Source organism: Musca autumnalis, unplaced genomic scaffold (assembly GCF_047663935.1).
Source record: "Musca autumnalis isolate F117 unplaced genomic scaffold, ASM4766393v1 scaffold_2, whole genome shotgun sequence".
NCBI lineage: Eukaryota > Metazoa > Arthropoda > Insecta > Diptera > Muscidae > Musca > Musca autumnalis.
The window spans coordinates 223,583,712-223,600,912 of NW_027411755.1; the positions used below are offsets into that span (position 1 = coordinate 223,583,712).

The window sequence follows — 17,201 nt, forward strand, 5'->3', positions numbered from 1 at the left end:
TTTCTTTCCTCTCGATACAGTCTTTACCTGTAGGGATTACAACAACAACAACGCCAGGCTGTCATCAAGCAATTACCGAATGGAAAAGCTTCCGGTATTGATGGTATACCCGCAGAATTTTACAAGCCGATATACATAAATCTTAGTGCTGAAGTCCTCCTCACTTTAGAGACCCTTCCGTGCGAATGGAAAGATGGCGTAATTATAAAAATTTCTGATAATGGCAACTTTAAAGAATATGGAAATTGGCGTGGTATTTGTGTTCTACCGACAATAGCGAAAAAATTGCCAAAATTATCCTCAATCGAAGTGGATGCTCATGTGCGGACCATACAAATACCATCCGTTTAATATTTGAGCAAAGGGTTGAATTTAATTTAGATCTACATGGGGGTTCGACTTGGGACGACCAAAGATTACATGGCGAAGATAAGTTAGAAGCAAAGGCCTCACATGACAACAGCTCAGTCACACACATCTGCACAAGGCAGAAAAAGATTCAGTTTGTAAACATTTTTTTTTGTATTCATCTATGACCTTGTTCGTTTCAATTAAGTTCTACACAGGGTCGGTTCCGTGGGCAATAGATTTGTTCTCAGCATCTGAAACTACAGTTTGCGGACAGTAAAACAAAAAAATGTTCACACACTTTCTTTCACCAACCATTTATGTTTATTAGATTTGTTTTATTTATTTTTTTTTTCTTTTCTTTATTCCCTTAAAATTATTTCTAATCTATAAAACCATGTCGTGGCACCATATAGGCCATGTACGGTTTCACCGATGATGTTACACCATCCAGTGGTTCATCGTCGGGCAACGGGCCTGGTAAAGCTTCAAAGCGGAAATTCTGCAACAATGTAGTAATGAACATAAACATTGTTTGTCGCCCCAATATATCACCCATACAACGATGGCGACCATAACCGAAGGGATTATAGGCTTCGGGAACTTTTAAACAACCATCCAGCAAAAATCGTTCTGGTTTGAATTGTTGGGGTTGTGGAAAGTGGACAGGATTCATTAACATGCCACGAAAACACGCTATTACCATTGTATCTTTGGGTATTTCATAACCCGAAAGGCGGGTATCCCGCAAAGCACGATGCGGTATGCCAAAGGTATTCCCCATAAACATGCGTACTCCTTCTAGGACAATGGCTTCACAATAGGGTAATTTAATGCGATCTTTCCATTCCGGTCTTCGTTCAAGACCCACAACATCTTTGATTTCATTATAGGCCCGTTCTTGTATTTCCGGATTGCGGACCATGTGAAGAAAGGCAAAGCCAAGACTTTTATTTGTTGTCTCCGAACCGGCTAAAAACATATCCAAACACACAGCCAACAACTGTTCTTCGGTAAATGATGGCCGGCGCTCGGGATTTTCCAATTCCCTCAAATAGCTATCCATCAGGTCTCGGGGTATGTCGTAATTTTTAAATGTTTCCTTGTGGATTTGTACCTCTTTGCGTAGAAAACAATAAATGCGTTCATGGTTCTCCACAAAAGCATTGTATCCGGAATAATTGGGTGCTATATAACGCATAAATGGGAAGTGGCTAAACATGGCACCCACCATATCCACATGTTGAAACAGTTCAAAGAACATCTGCAGCAAGTCATTGATTTCTGCACTATTGCGATCGTAACGTTTTCCCGCCATCATGGACCATAAATTATTCAACACATAGACGGTAAACAGATTCACCATGGCAACTTGGGCCCGTTTTCCACCCTGCTGTCGTACAATATCCTTTAAATCTTCTAGAAGATATTCTGCTTCCTGTTGTATACCATGGATCATGCCACTGCGAGCAAAGCCAAAATCCTTTAAATGCCTGAGAATAAAACGTCTCTGCTCCACCCACAGCTCTTCATCAGTGACCAGAATCCCCTTTTTAGAATTAAAGGTACGCATGCGATAAAATATGCCATCTGGTTTTCCATCCAAATCTTCATTGGTCATCATTTCCTGTATGGTGTCATTGTAGTAGGCAATTACCACCTTATCCTTGCCAATTTTCAAACCATACAGACCGTAGGGGTTAACATAGATTTTGGCCAGTTCATCAATGACCTTACAGAACATGCCATATTTTGCTCGCAATTGTGAGATTTGTAGAGCACAACCAACTATGGGATACCATTTGGGTCCGGGTGGAAAACGTCGTGGTTTCCGTACATCCCATATGAGAAATAACAATATTAGTATTGTAAAAAAAGTTACGGCATAAAACATGCTGGGTGCGGAAAGGGTCAGGCAGGCCGATTTTTGGTTGTTATGTAACGGGGTTTATTTTATTTTTTGTTTTGGAGATTTATGGTCCACCACTGCAAAGATTTAGTTCACTTCCGTTTCCGCTTTAAGACTTTGACAAATTCATTTTGCAAGTTTTCAGTTTTTGTCGTTTTTCTTTACAATTTGACACACTTCGCGTTGTTTTCTTTTGATTTTTCCCGCCGTTGCACGTACTTTCGTTTTGCTTTTTCTTTCGCTCCGACTAGTTATAGCTTTAAGGTGTTCACTGAACTGAAGCGTTTTCTTTGGTTGCATCATAATTTATACCAGTGGTCAACTGAACCAGTCCTCAATTGCAACATTTGAAAATTGTGTCTTTACCAGCAGCAATTGTTGTGATCGAAGCTACTGGCTCTCCATTTTACACCGGCTAGAAAAAGAGTTAGTCTATCAAGTGAATTTTCTTTGGGTTTTCACTTTCCACCACAACTTGTCTGTTACATAACACCCATAACAACAACTGTTGTGATGTTGATTTGCTCCAGTCATTTAATAGCCATTAAATTTCTTACAGAGTGGTACTCGTATCGGTGTTGATGGCATGGAAATCTGTATTATTCAATGTGATATACAAAGATTAAAGAAGCTACAGATGCATAGAGGCTAAGTTTTATAACAGCCCATTGGGGGTCTGGTGGTCGAAAAGATCAAGCTAATCTCAGGAAGACTAGCAGAAGGCTTTATAACAAAGCCAACGAAACGAAGTTGTCCACAGATTGGGAGAACTACAAAGTGTCTTTCAATAAGTACAACAGCGAAATAAAGAAGGCAGATCATGGGTTTGCTTTAGCGAGTCTATAGAGGGAGTAAATAACGTGGCTATGTTCCGTCGAGTAATCTCGAAGGACCCCAAATCCATCGACAGTATCAAACGGGATGATGGTACATGGATTAACTCCGGTCTAGAAACTCTGGATGTACTAGACAAACCCCACTTTCCCAACTGCATGGATGTCCCAGATCGCTCAGGCGATCCACCCATGTGCAACCAAGCTACGGGTGAGGTGAGAGTCATCGAGGAGATCATAAGTCACACTAAGATAGCTTGGGCGGTAAACACTTTTAAGCCCTTTAAATCACCTGGTCCAGATTAGGCATGGGTAGTGGAAAGCTATAATCGATTTTTCGGTTTTGGTCTAAAACTAAAAACGCGATTTTTCGTTCTGGCAATTATTTCAGTAGTCCTAAACCTCGACTTTCGAGTTTTTCATAACGGCAGCAAATCGACTATAATCGATTATTCAATGATTTTCGAGTTTTCTTTTGAAACTGTAAAGCTGGGTACACATTGCCAGTTTTGAATGACAGCTTTGTTGTTGCTTGCTAGTGTGGCCGTTCATTTTTGTCATGCATCATGCAACCACAAAATATTTTGTGGTTGCTGGACGGTTGGACAGTTATCGATAATTGCAAAAAATCGTCATTCAAAACTGACAATGTGTACTGTACTTAAAGCTGAGTACACATTGCCAGTTTTGAATGACAGCTTTGTTGGTGCTTGCTAGTGTGGCCGTTCATTTTTGTCATTCATCATGCAACCACAAAATGTTTTGTGGTTGCTGGACGGTTGGACAGTTATCGATAACTGCAAAATATCGACATTCAAAACTCACAATGTGTACTGCTCTTAAAACCGCCCAAAAACAAAATCGATTACAAGATAATCGATTATGCGATTTTCCCTCCACACAAAAGTCGACTACGATTTTTAAACTTTTGACTGCAGAAAGCCGATTAATCGAAAGTCGACTTACCAATTCCTAGTCCAAATGGTATCTTCCCTGTAATGCTACAAAATGCACTGGAGGTATTGATTCAACACCTGGATCATATTTTTAGGGCCTGTCTACGTCTATTGCTCACTCCGGCTCTGTGGATGCAGGTCACTGTGACATACATCCCCAAAGCGGGGAAGTCAAGTCACACATTTTCTAAAGACTACAGACCAATCAGCCTATCTTCCTTTCTATTAGAAAGATTGCTTGACCTTGGAATAAGATCCAAGCTTGAAAATAGTGTTAAAAGTCCTGCCTATATCAAAGGCAGATCGGTGGAGACTGAACTAAATGAACTCGTTGGTTTTATCTAGAGGAATATGATGGGCTCGAACTATACGTTATCAGCGTTTCTTGACATAGAAGGCTCCTTTAATAACGTCAAACTCGAATCCATCCACAATTCACTCTTGAACTTAGGTGTTTCCACCACCTGATCAATTGGATCGATGGAATACTTAGCGGCAGGATAATCAATTCAAATATCGGTGAGACCTCCATTCGGAAGTCTGTCACAAGGGGCACACCACAAGGTGGCGTACTATCTCCACTGCTGTGGCTCCTGGTGATTAACGAAATACTTAAGGAATTTGACCAACTACGTATAAAAACAGTAGCTTATGCTTATGACGTTGTCATAATGATCAGCGGGAAGTTCCCACAAACACTATCGGGACTCATGCAAGGAGCTCTAGTCAAACTATCAAGATGGGCACACAACAATGGACTTGGGGTGAATCCATCTAAGACAGAGCTGGTTCTGCTTACGAACAAGAGGAAAGTTAGGCCATTCACCCTACCAATGCTGGAGGGAGTAGCCCTGGAGCTATCTTTAGAGGCCAAGTACCTCGGCATTATCCTGGACCATCAACTAACGTGGAAAAGGAATGTCGAAGAACGTGCCAAGAGAGGTCTTATAGCCCTTTATTAATGCAAGAACTCTATTGGTAAGAGTTGGGGATTGAAACCACAGGTCATCCATTGGATTTTTACGACCATAGTTCGCCCTATTCTTACTTATGGTTCTTTGGTACGATGGAATGCATTGTGCATCACTTTTAATTACCGATGCTATAAAAAGCACTTCACAGGCTGCCCTAAATGTACTACTTGATCTTCTCGTGGTGCAAGAACAAGGAGATAAATTCATGTTGCAACTCCGAATATGGCCACGCTGCTATTTTACAAAACAAAAGTAGTAAACACGAAATCCATAAACACAAACCCCTTTTTATTGGAGACGAACCGATTGAATTCGTGGAGAAATTCTGTTATCTCGGAAGTATAATTGCAATCGAAGGGGAGCGGAAGCCGACATCGCAAGTAGAATTGGCAAAGCTAACGGAGCTTTCAATCAATTACGATGTATCTGGAACTCCTGAGTAATATCCACGAATACCAAAATAACTATATTCAAGTCGAACGTTCTCTCCGTATTGCTTTACGGATGTGAAACCTGGTTGACAACAATAGCATTAAGTTCGAAGCTACAGTCATTTACGATGTCTTCGATACATATTAAAAATTTGGTGGCCAAATGTTATAACCAATTCCGATCTCTACCAAAGGTGCAGTATCGATCCATTAACAACCATCATACAAAGGCCCTTAAATCACTTAGATCCCACTCAGCCAAGTCTGCTACGGTCTTGCACTGCAGCCCCAACATTAATCGTTTCCTTGTGCTGGGTCGCGGGGCATTGCGACATCGAGGGAAATAAAAAAGTGGATGAACTGGCGCGATGCGGATCTGAGTCAACCGACAGTATAATCACGCCACCGTTGTGCCACTTTATGCGGCAGCTAGAACAGAGTTATCAGGACTGGGCCGCGGATCTGAGTCAGCCGACATTGAAATCGACAGCTCAATGAAGCCACCCTTGTGCCGCTTTATGCGGCAGCTAGAACAAAGTTACCAGGACTGGGCTGGTCAAATTTGGCACAACGAAACCGGCTGTAGGGTGTCCAAAGCAATCTGGCCCATCGTCTCTAAGTGAAGGACCAAATCTCTACTCTCCGACCTGAAACTAACTGTAGGCGTAATCACGGGTCACTGCAGAATAAGGGCAATGTCCTGCAAATGGGAAGGAGATGATGATGTTGACTACTGCAGGTTGTGCGAGGATGAGGAGGAGACGACCGAACACCTATTATGCCGATGTTCAATGTTCGTGACCCGAAGAATGAAAATTATGGGGTGACACACGACAACCTTCGGCCAAACAGAGCCAACAAACCTGCTTCTACTCGCCAAAGGTCTGAGATGGCTTCAGCGAGATGGATCTACTGCACCATAACATGACAAACTCTCTCAATCTCTTCTCTAAACATAAATCATATATAATTTTTATATACGCTTCATACACTTCTCTTCTTCCACCTATGACAATTTCCTCTCTACAACTTAATCTTCCAATACTTTAACAGGATGAGCACAATGGACCACAAGGTCTCCGATATGACAGCTGCGCGTCCTTTAAACTAACCTAACCAAGGGAAAGCATACTGGAAACATTCACAAGTTGGGAATGGGGGAAATTAAGAGTGACATCTTAAAGTGTAGCGAGTTAGTTTCGGAAGTAAAAAAAATCGGTGTCATTTTAATGTTTCAAAAGCAAATTAGCTTCGAACTGTTTGTACAAGGCTAAATTTGAGCATTATTCCGCCAAAGCCGGTCCCAAGCCCGGTTGGGAAAGGAGGAGAGATCCCTAGCGTGCCAGCAAGTTCTACTGAAAATCTCGCACTATATATTTGGGATGAGCGACATATGTATATCAGGTAGTGATCTCCTGCCTAAACAAGTGGGGTGTAAAGCGTCCACGTGCCCATCGATGTTTCAGATTCGCAAACCGGGTAATAGAACGAAGCCTCGTTGATACCTGGCCAATCGAAGCTAAGTCCTAATAATGATAGTGGAGGACTATATCATGACCGTCCTCAGTTCCATCTATTCATAGATTCTCTATGGATGAAAATACATTAAGGACTGTAAGGGAGAACTGTACTTCGGGTTGGGATGACATCGGTCCCGCATCCCGGAGTCACAGTGAAGAACGTTGGCAGCACGGTATTTGCGTGGTGCAAATAAACCTGCATCACTGCAAAGCGGCCGCTGCCGAACATCTTCTCTCCCTTGCCAGAACTGAAGAAGACATCGCTTTAGTTCAGGAATCCTATTTGTAGAAAAATAAAGTTTCTGGACTAAACGATGAGCGCTACTCCCTATATTACAAATCCAATGGGGAGAAGATAAGAACTTGTAGTTAAAAAGTCAAAATCTTATTCAATTCTACAATTACATTGACAGCGATACGACAGCAGTGAGACTGGAAGTAGGCTTGAGAAGAGTCTTGGTGATAGCCTCGGTGTACATGCCGCATGAAGTACCAGACCCACCAAGTCAATTGGCGCACAAACTAGTGGTCGAGACATCGGACTGCTGCTGCTTGATAATGGACTGTAATGCAAATTCTTATCACTTTCACTGAGGAACAATGACAAACATGTGAGAGGCAAGTCCATGTACGATTTTATTTTGACTTATAATCTGCAATCTGTACGCAATAGGGGAAATCCGGTCACCTTCCAGAATAACGTATCCTCCACAAATATGGAGTATACCTCTATATCGGACCGGGGCTGTCGGATGAGTTTCCTTTCCGATCCACTGGGCTATAAACTTTCAAGTATCTTATAAATGTGAAGAAGTGAGGACCGCACCAAAAGGGACCTAATTGCAGTTTATTCTTGCAAGAACTCCATAGGTAAAAGCTGAGGCTCCAGACCGCATGTAATACACGGGCTGTATAGAACAGTGGTGTTAACCCATGGCTGCTTCTGTCTGATGGCAGGCCCTAAGTAGTACTTCGAACCTGTCGAAGTCAGCTACTGCCCAACAAGCTGTGTCAGTTCTCATTAGTGGATCAGTAACAGATATTTCGCCTATCTTGGACTTGGACACAGCTGAGGGAGAACTAAGTGGACGCAAGCCATACCACTTTCTGATAACCCATCCATCTTTACTGATGAATCGAGGATGAGGAAGGCACGGGGAGCTGGTGTGTACTGTGAAGAACTGTACATCAGGCGCTCAAACTTAGCGAGAACTGCAGTGTTTTCAGCCAGAAGTTTTTGCTGGGTTGAAAGCCTTAGAACTATTAAAGGGAATCTCAAACTTTGCAGATATGATAGCAATATAGCCGTAAAGTTTTGCTAGGTATCACGGCAGTGTAATGTTGGGGGAAATAAGATATTTGAGATACCGCTTTGTTTCTTAGCAAACTCGGCAAGCTCTACGCAGAGAAAACCATAAGTCCAGGGCCACACAAGAGTAATTTCGCTGAAATGTTGGCATGCAATTATGCGTCTCTAGATCGAGTTCCATAGTAGAGTAAAATCATGACATTGCTGTTGTGAGGAATTCGACCTAAGAACGCCTAATTTCATGAAAATTTTTAATGAAATTCACTCTAGTGTGGACGGAACTAAGGATCTGGTAAGACTTACTTTTAAATTATTGCAGGAGCCTTAAGTGGCTATGGGGCGGGTCATCCTAGACCAATGATGCACAAAATAATATGTGTGACTGAAGTATTTGTGCCATGAATCGACGCTAGAGTACTGCTTTGTTCATAGCTGTCCTAGACACAGAAAGTTCAATTCACTCAATCGTGTACCTACCACTCAAAATTTCAAAAAATTTCGTGAGACCACGCACCAAGGCATAATGGTCCATATGGACCAACCTAATTGGCTGGTTGTTGCTGTAACAGTGATATGTTTGTATGTACGTTTTTCAGCACAATCTGGTTCTGGGTCTATCTCCATTCCTAGGATTGTGGCTGCTTCAATGGGATGTAACCAAAAAGCCACTGTAGTAAGTTGAGTAGGTTTGGCAGGGCAGTGTGTCGTGAGATCTTATGTCGCATGCTAGCAGATGTTTTGCACGGTGTTATCGATGCTTGCCCTACGAGCACGGTCCTTAGCTGCGATAAATGGGAGATGTTCTCCGAGCACCGCATTCACACGATAGTTGTTTATGACATCTGCGACTGCATATGTGTGGATGCTATTGAAATCTGCTTGATAGACTTGCTGAAATAGGGCTTCTCTCCTTCAACGCTGTACCTTCCTTTCTAGATTGTGAAGATCCCTCTTGACATGGTGATTAGGTTGGCTCTCGTAGTACCACCCGAGCAACTTACTTACTTAGCTGGCCTTTTACAGAACATTTGTTCCATAAGCCGAACTAAGAAAAAATCTCCAATCCTCTCTGTTTGCTGCTGTATTTTCCCAATCTGGGATATGTAGCTTTGTGAGCAACTATTGCAACGAAAGCATGCAATTACGTTGCTGTACTGAAAGAGCCTTTGTCTCCTCATGTAGATGATTCACTTTTGCAGTTTTCAGGGCGTCATTCTGACAGGTTTGAACATTTTTCCATTGCGCTGCACAGCGAACCACAGACCGACCTATCGCGTTATATGTGGTCAACAAGGTTTCTTTATTTGCACCCCAAGTGCTGCCGGCTAGGGAATTGAGGACCTTGCTCCTCTCAGCTTGTCGCATGCGTAGGCGACATCAACATGCTGTAGAATTTGACCTCTAGACTTTTGGTTTATTTTGCGGTCGAAATTCTGCTACCATCGACCATAATCAACTTTGTTCTCACCTCTACCGTCCATGTGCTGAACATATGGCCGTAGATAGTGGCGGATATTTGCATATTCCTCGTGTGAAAAGAGATGGTAAGATCAGCCAAATAGGAGTTCAGACTTTCACAAATGACATCAGGGAAGGTGCCTGACGCCAAAATCGTTCAACCATCCGCATACGTTACGATCTCAATGCCGCCTGAAGTTGGCGGAATGCCGGCGGTAGTGAGACCACCGTGACCATTTTCCAGACTTCGGGAACGATTTGGTGGGCTGGCGACATGTTGAGCACTTTAGTGAGATACTCGACGCCCGGCACATCTAGCAGTTTCAGCATTACCATGGAGATTTCATCAGGGCCCAACGCTTTGGATGATTTAGCGTTCCTGATAACATTCGACACATCATCAATTGTAAATTGTGGTGGTTTATACTTGGTAGGAATATACATATCTAATGCGAGGTAGTACTCTTCTCTTCACCCTGTCACTCGCGGCGTGCTCGACAAACTGTCGATTGAAATAACTTGCGCACCTCTTCGCATCAGTTAGTGCAGCGTCGTGAAACGTGTCTGAGGTCCTATCTTCCTTCTTTCCGGGGATCGAGAGTAACTTAACGGTGGCTCACAATTCACTTATTCCGGCTCTAATGTTGTAACTCTTCAGATTATATAACAACCGTTAATTTTGAGGACTTTTTTGTACGTTACAATGGAGCCAAGTTGCCTGGCCCTTCAACAGACATCACTGGTGTTCCCATGGGACTCTGACTGCTCGAAGCCACCGGAACTTGCCTGGATCCGGTGTAGTTATCACAGTCTATAGACTTGTGGCTACCTCCGGGCCAGGGTACTTCTTTTATAGGCGAATCGAAGTTTCAACCTGATCTCCGGGAATTCCGACTGCGGGGCATCACATGGGGACTTATCGACGAACGTATTGTAATATTGCTCCGTTCTCTTATAGGCGTGTTTGTGCTTTCTTCCCTGGGCCTTACTACTTTTAGTGGTTGGGGATGTGTGTGAATGATCCACTTCTTCTTCCAAAGTCTCTTTCACCACCCTTCATTCGAGTTGGGAGGAGGCCTGGTCTGTGCTCCTTTTTTGCTGTGAGAAGCTAACAAACAGAGCAAAAAGGTAAAAATAAGTATCTGTTCTCTTTGCTACGACACAAAGGACAATTCAATTCTTGTTCTATGAAAATTTGAAATGAACACTTTTTTAAAACAAATAAATGTCAAATGAAAAATTTTATAATCTTGCAGCCCCAGGCCCATGATACAATAAGAAGGTAGCATTATCAGCCCAGATGATGGTTACATAATGTGTCAATTGCATTGAATTTATGTCAAATTTTGACATCTTATGTTACCAAAAACGGCAGTTGCTGCTACCTTCTTATTGTATCATGCCCAGGCCTCATATGCAATAACTTTTTGACAACTTTACTTATTGTTTATTTTACAACAATTTCATTTGTTTTGTAGTTTTTAACAACTTTAAGCGTCTAATATCTCTATTCTTCAATAATCCTCCTATCATCAATACAACACTTGTTGTGAAATAGTTTTTAAATTTCAAATCCATACAAATCGAATTGAAAGCATGTCAAATTTGCTTGCATCCGACTGCTAACTTTTATTGCAGAAAACAAAACTTGTCTTCCATCATCATCTTTAGCGGGAAATGTGTACCTCTAAACAAGTGGGGAAGTGTTATAATAAAATTGTTGTTGTTGTTTTACTGTTTTGTTTTTTATTTTGTCTTCCACATAAATTATTCCAAAGTCACATAGCATGTAATTTACCAGACCTCAACATTGAAAAAATAATTGAGTGTTGGAATCTGCGCCAATACCCGCATTCACACAGACTAACACAGAAAAAAAGCAACCCACATCCAGGATTTTCTTGTTTTCCTCATAAACGACAGCTTTGACCGGTTAGCAAGCAACAGCATTGCCACCTATTATGTCACACAGCAAATGAGAGGAAAAACAAATGTCATCAGAACAAACCGGTTACGTTGTAACCGACCCACCGACCACCTCCATACACTGTTAGATGCAAGTGAATTCGTGAAAATATTACCTCAACTACCGGAAAATGAGAAAAAGAAAACGAAATTTTTTTTTGTGGTGTGGTGTCGATAGCATCACCAAAACTAAAATGTATGCACTCGTTTGGTACAGTTCCTGTTTGGTCATGACCAAAGTGCGTTTTGGACAATACCAAGTTGTTATTACTATTGTTGTTAATTTTTTTCCATTTTTTGGCTAAGGAGGTTTGGAAATTTTGAGAAATAATTATGGATCTTCCAATTACCATTGTCGATATAAGTTTGGGAAGATGCTATCTCTAGACTGTTTAGAGATCTATACTGACGGCTCTAAGATGGAAAACGGCACAGGAGCGTCTATAGCAAATCCCTTGGTCTACGACAATCATACAAGCTGAACGAATATTGTAGTGTTTTCCAAGCCGAAGTTGCCTGAAATTGCTCCAACGTGCTGAGAACAGGACAAGCACCACCTCTACACAGTATCATTGTCAATCACGTCCCAGCTATAACTAACCACAATCTTCACAACTACAATCTTCACTACATCTATATCTGTATAACTACCACATCTACACTCTCATCTACAACATCTTTCTACTCTTACAGTTACATCGGAAAACTACATCCAATCTACAGACATCACCTTTACATCATTACATCTCACCCGCCATCACCTTCACAATGGACCCCAAGGTCTCCGAGTGGAGTGGCTGCCATCACAGCAGCTACGCATACTAAAACCTAACCTAACCTTGGGAAGATGCTAAAATCTGTTATCAACCCTGAATAGTATACCCTCAAAATGGTCCATTGGCATATTCGGTGTTATTCTGAACGAAAATTCCTCGTGAGTTTTGTCTTTCCGCCGTTCAACTTAAGGGAGGAAGTGAAAAAAAATCACGGCAAATTTTCGTTCAGAAAAACCCCAATTGCCTCAACTCTTCCCTAGATCTCTAAAGTGTAGCCATGGGTTTTTTGCCCACTTTCACTCTTATCAGCCCAATATGAAGCTAATGCTTGGTTTACATTTACGAAATCCACTCGATTTCAACTGTCACTTCCTTTGCGTATACGTCAAATGAAAACTCATCCGAAATCCATTCGATTTCATTTGACGTTTAAGCAATGGAATTGACAGTTGAAATCAATAATTATGGAATTTTTTCGAATCTCTTTTGAAGTTTAAACTCACCTGAAAATACCACCCTCTTACATGCAAAAGAAATTCCACGGCCATACTTGCGAATTTATGTCGAAGTGGTAATTTTTGGTCAGCACTTTCTTGCCACCAATTTGATTTGGAGTTGTTGATACATTTGAGCAGGAGTTAAGCTTCACTTGTGCTTCAAACGTTTAAGTTTGCGGTTAAAAAATCGGATTACAATTCAAGAGGAAAAACACGAGCATTTAATAATGGGTTTCAGGTAAGGTTAATGTCGAAACATTTCGAATTGAATTTAAAGTTAAATTCAATTAATTTTCTTCTACTCCTTCCAGAGTATTGATTTTAATGGCCATGGGCCTGGGTGCCATGTACATGTTGCATTTATTGGCTCAAGATTGGGATAAGATACGTCAACCAGTACCAGCAGCCGTTGCACGTTTACTAACTGGAGCCAGTCGAAATCTGGATAATTTTATTGTACGTGGTAAACGTGACATCACACATCATCAACAACAACAACAACGTCATATACGTCGAGTTCCAGAAAAAATCATAACAAGAAAATCCAACTCCACTGCAAGTGTTATCGATTGGAAACGTATCCTGTCCCGGGATCCTTTTGAATGTTTACAATCGCTGGTGTGTCAACTATTATCGGGTGCTGAAAAGAACTCCGAGGAGGCAGTGTTGATATGTGATTTTCTAGAGGAAAATATAAGTGTGGCTCCTTCGAAAATTGCCCAAGCTTTTAGTCGGGGTTTGGCTTATCGCGGCCGCACCGAACGTTGTTATGATGATTATCCTTTTTGTTGGTATTCAGCGAAAACAATGCTGAAAATGCTCAAGTGGTTGGCGGAAACTGTGGAAAATGACACATCTTAATGCTATTCGTGGATGAAGTCATTATTTTAATGTGCCTTATATCGAATGTATCGCACTAATGATACAGTGTTTTTATAGTGTAGTACGTAAAAAAGTCATTTAGTATTAACTATCTTATAGCGAACATGTTTGAATAAATTAATATTAGTTTAAATTGTTGTATGTCTTGTCAGGCACATAAACTGAGGTACTCGTAGATTTTTTAAACTTTTTTACGAAAGACTAAAGGCCTGCGTAAATAAGCCGCTCTGCCTGATTGCCTTGCTTTCCTGCTTCATTTTTGGCATAATAAAAATAAAAGAATAAAGAAGGCCGAGCAAATTTCGAACTGGGTTGCCCTTTTCTTTTTATTCTTTTATCAGAAGCAAGCAAGGTAAGCAGGCAAGGCAGCTTATGTACGCATGCCTTAACACAGCTAAAAATTGTGATTTAATAGGGTAGTATGCTTTTTACATTAGAACAAAAATTAGGTTTTAGGGCTGTTTCATCATTTAGGCAACATTTTCCGTCATTTACCATACAAAAATAAATGACGATAGCTGCGTCATTTATTCTAAACAACGCACGAAAACTTTATACTATTATACGCAACCCTGCTTTTTTGTCATAAACTACTGAAAAATGCAACTGTTTTATGTTGTTGTTGTATGATAGAGAAAAACAAAAATACTTAAACAATAAGAAAAGTGAAAATAAATGGTTAAAATAACTTGCAAAAATTATTTTTGTTTGTTTTTTAATTAAGTCAAATCAGTTGACAAACATGTGTGTTGCGAAATTCCTGTTTTTTTCTAATTAAAATTATCGTGTCTGTGTGCGTGTGTATGTGTTTTCGCGTGCGTGTTCAACACATTTCTCCCTAAACGAACGGAAATGGCGCCCAATCGTGGACAGCATTGTTCCACAAACATCCAAGAAGGGACAAGGGAGACTTCTGTCATATCACTGAGTGCACCCAAAATTCATATTATCCGAGTCCGAACGGACTCGAATACTGAAATACTTAGGAAATGTCACGAACATTACTGAGGGGTATTTTTTCGGTGACGTAGGGGATGGAAGATACCACGGAACGGTCCTGACCGGTTTTAACATGACAAAGTCCAGGATTCATCTTGGTCCCACTTTCATCTCATGTAGAAATTGACCTCCCCGTGGTGTCACCTGGGGAACTGCCTTTAACACCCGTTAATGGTAGTGAGCTAACATGTGCCGCGCGTTCACCCATAAGAACGTTAAAAACTTGGGTTTGGGCGTCGGGTTAGTAACCCTCCCCTAGAAAACACAGCATACTATGAAAAAACGAAAGAAAAGAAAAACGAGCCACTCTAAATCTGACGAACCCCGCAAACGTTTGAAGGATCATGATCTGCGAATCTGCACCTGGAATGTTCGCACTCTTTATAGAGAAGGTGCAGTCTTCGCATTGACAGACGTACTTGAAAAGTACAAGGCCGATATTACTGCCATACAGGAAATACGATGGATTGGGAAAGGCGTCACAACAACACCTAAAGGTGACGCACTGTATTATAGCTGCCATGATGTAAAGCATGAGTTTGGTTGCGGATTTGTAGTTAGTTGGAGACTAAAACATCTGGTATGCAGCTTCACCCCAGTGAATAAAAGACTAGCAGCAATTTGAATAAAAGCTAAATTCTTCAACATCAGCTTTATTTGCGCTCATGCTCCCACTGAAGAAAAAGACGAACAGACCAAACATACATTTTACGAGCGCTTAGAAGAAACATATGACCGTTGCCTTGCCCATGACATTAAAATTATACTAGGCGATTTTAATGCCAAAATTGGAACGGAGAATATCTTTGGCCCAACGGTCGGGAATTTCAGTCTCCACAGTGAAACATCTGGCAATTGTATGAGGCTGGTAGACTTTGCAGCTGAAAAAAACATGGTAGTTAGCAGTACCAGATTTAATCATCTCGATATTCATAAGGGCACCTGGCTGTCTCCAGATCAAAGAACAAGTAATCAAATTGATCATGTTGTGATAGATGGAAGACATTCATCGAGCATGTTGGATGTACGATCGCAAACATTGATTCGGACCACTACCTTGTTGCAGCAAAGGTACGTACCCGTCTAAACGTTGCAAATAAAGCACGAACACACACAACGCGGAAGTTGGACATCGATAGGCTGCAAACACAACAGATAGCCACAGCATATTCCACTCAACTAGCCCAATTGCTTAATGAGAGCACTCCTGTCCCGATAACATAACAACACAATGGCAAAATATTGCCCACAAAGGAATTCATGGTATGACCAGGAGTGCCGTGCTGCTACCGAAGAGAGCTACTTTAATCCGTAGCTCACGAGACAGATATCGGGAGAAAAGGAGGGAAGAGAAACGTATTTCCGCAAGGAAAAGCGGGAGTGTGAAAAAATCGAGATGTACAGGAGCCAGAATGAAGTCCGAAAATTCTACCTAAGAGTGATACATCAAACAGATGGCTTTGGTACAGGCACATCCTCCTGTAGAGACCAGCAAGGTAATCTGGTAACATATACAGATAGCGTGCTCAGGATACGGAAGGAACAAAATGAGATAACAACAGCAATCAACCGCCTGAAGTATAATAAAGCAGCAGGAGCCGATGGCTTACCAGCCGAGCTGTTTAAAACCGGAGGCAACGCGCTGATAAGGTGTATGCATCAGCTAGTTAACACCATCTGGCAGGAAGAACGCGTACCCGACGATTGGAACCTGAGCATCCTGTGTCCCGTCCACAAGAAAGGAGATAAGACTGTATGCTCCAACTATAGGGGTATAAGTCTTCTCCCTATTGCCTATAAGATAATGTCAGGGATATTGTGCGAACGACTAAAGTTAATGGTCAACGAAATAATTGGACCATACAAATGTGGCTTTAGACCTGGCAAGTCCACCATTGACCAGATATTTACCCTGCGGAAAATCCTGGAGAAGACCCAAGAGATGCAGATCGACACATATCACCTTTTTGTCGATTATAAAACAGCCTTCGACAGTCCCCTCCGATCAAAGGTATTCCATGTAATGTCTGAATTTGGTATCCCTGCAAAGCTCATCCGGCTTTGTAAGATGACTTTAACTGATACTAGGTCCTCAGTTAAAATTGGAAAGAACCTCTCCGAACAGTTCAGTACCAAAAGAGGTTTCAGACAAGGATACAGCCTTTTGTGTGACCTATTCAACATTTTGCTGGAAAAGGTTATACGAGATGCAAATGTCAAAAGAAATGGCACAATTTACACAAATAGCCACATGTTACTTGCTTATGCTGATGACATAGACATCATGGGACGATCAGTAAAGGAAGTAACTGATACCTTCAGGAAGGTCGAAGCAGAATCTGCG

General features: G+C 41.5%; 2 protein-coding genes across 2 annotated transcripts; one reads left to right on the forward strand and one right to left on the reverse strand.

Annotated features, from left to right (window-relative positions):
* Positions 1–670: 670 nt before the first annotated feature.
* On the reverse strand, positions 671–2,314 carry Cyp303a1 (Probable cytochrome P450 303a1). The gene has a single exon (XM_073966327.1). The coding sequence runs from the start codon at positions 2,240–2,242 to the stop codon at positions 731–733; it is 1,512 nt and encodes a 503-aa protein (XP_073822428.1). The 5' UTR covers positions 2,243–2,314; the 3' UTR covers positions 671–730.
* Positions 2,315–13,074: 10,760 nt separating this feature from the next.
* LOC141392530 (uncharacterized) lies at positions 13,075–13,837 on the forward strand. Its single transcript, XM_073965467.1, has 2 exons — positions 13,075–13,214; positions 13,288–13,837. Exons 1-2 carry the CDS (start codon positions 13,204–13,206, stop codon positions 13,835–13,837), a joined length of 561 nt encoding a protein of 186 aa, XP_073821568.1. The 5' UTR covers positions 13,075–13,203.
* The last annotated feature ends 3,364 nt before the right edge of the window (positions 13,838–17,201 follow it).

Bases quoted from the DNA above. Each gene is read 5' to 3' on its own strand.
- Cyp303a1 (XM_073966327.1), bottom strand. From the start codon at position 2,242: ATGTTTTATGCCGTAACTTTTTTTACAATACTAATATTGTTATTTCTC.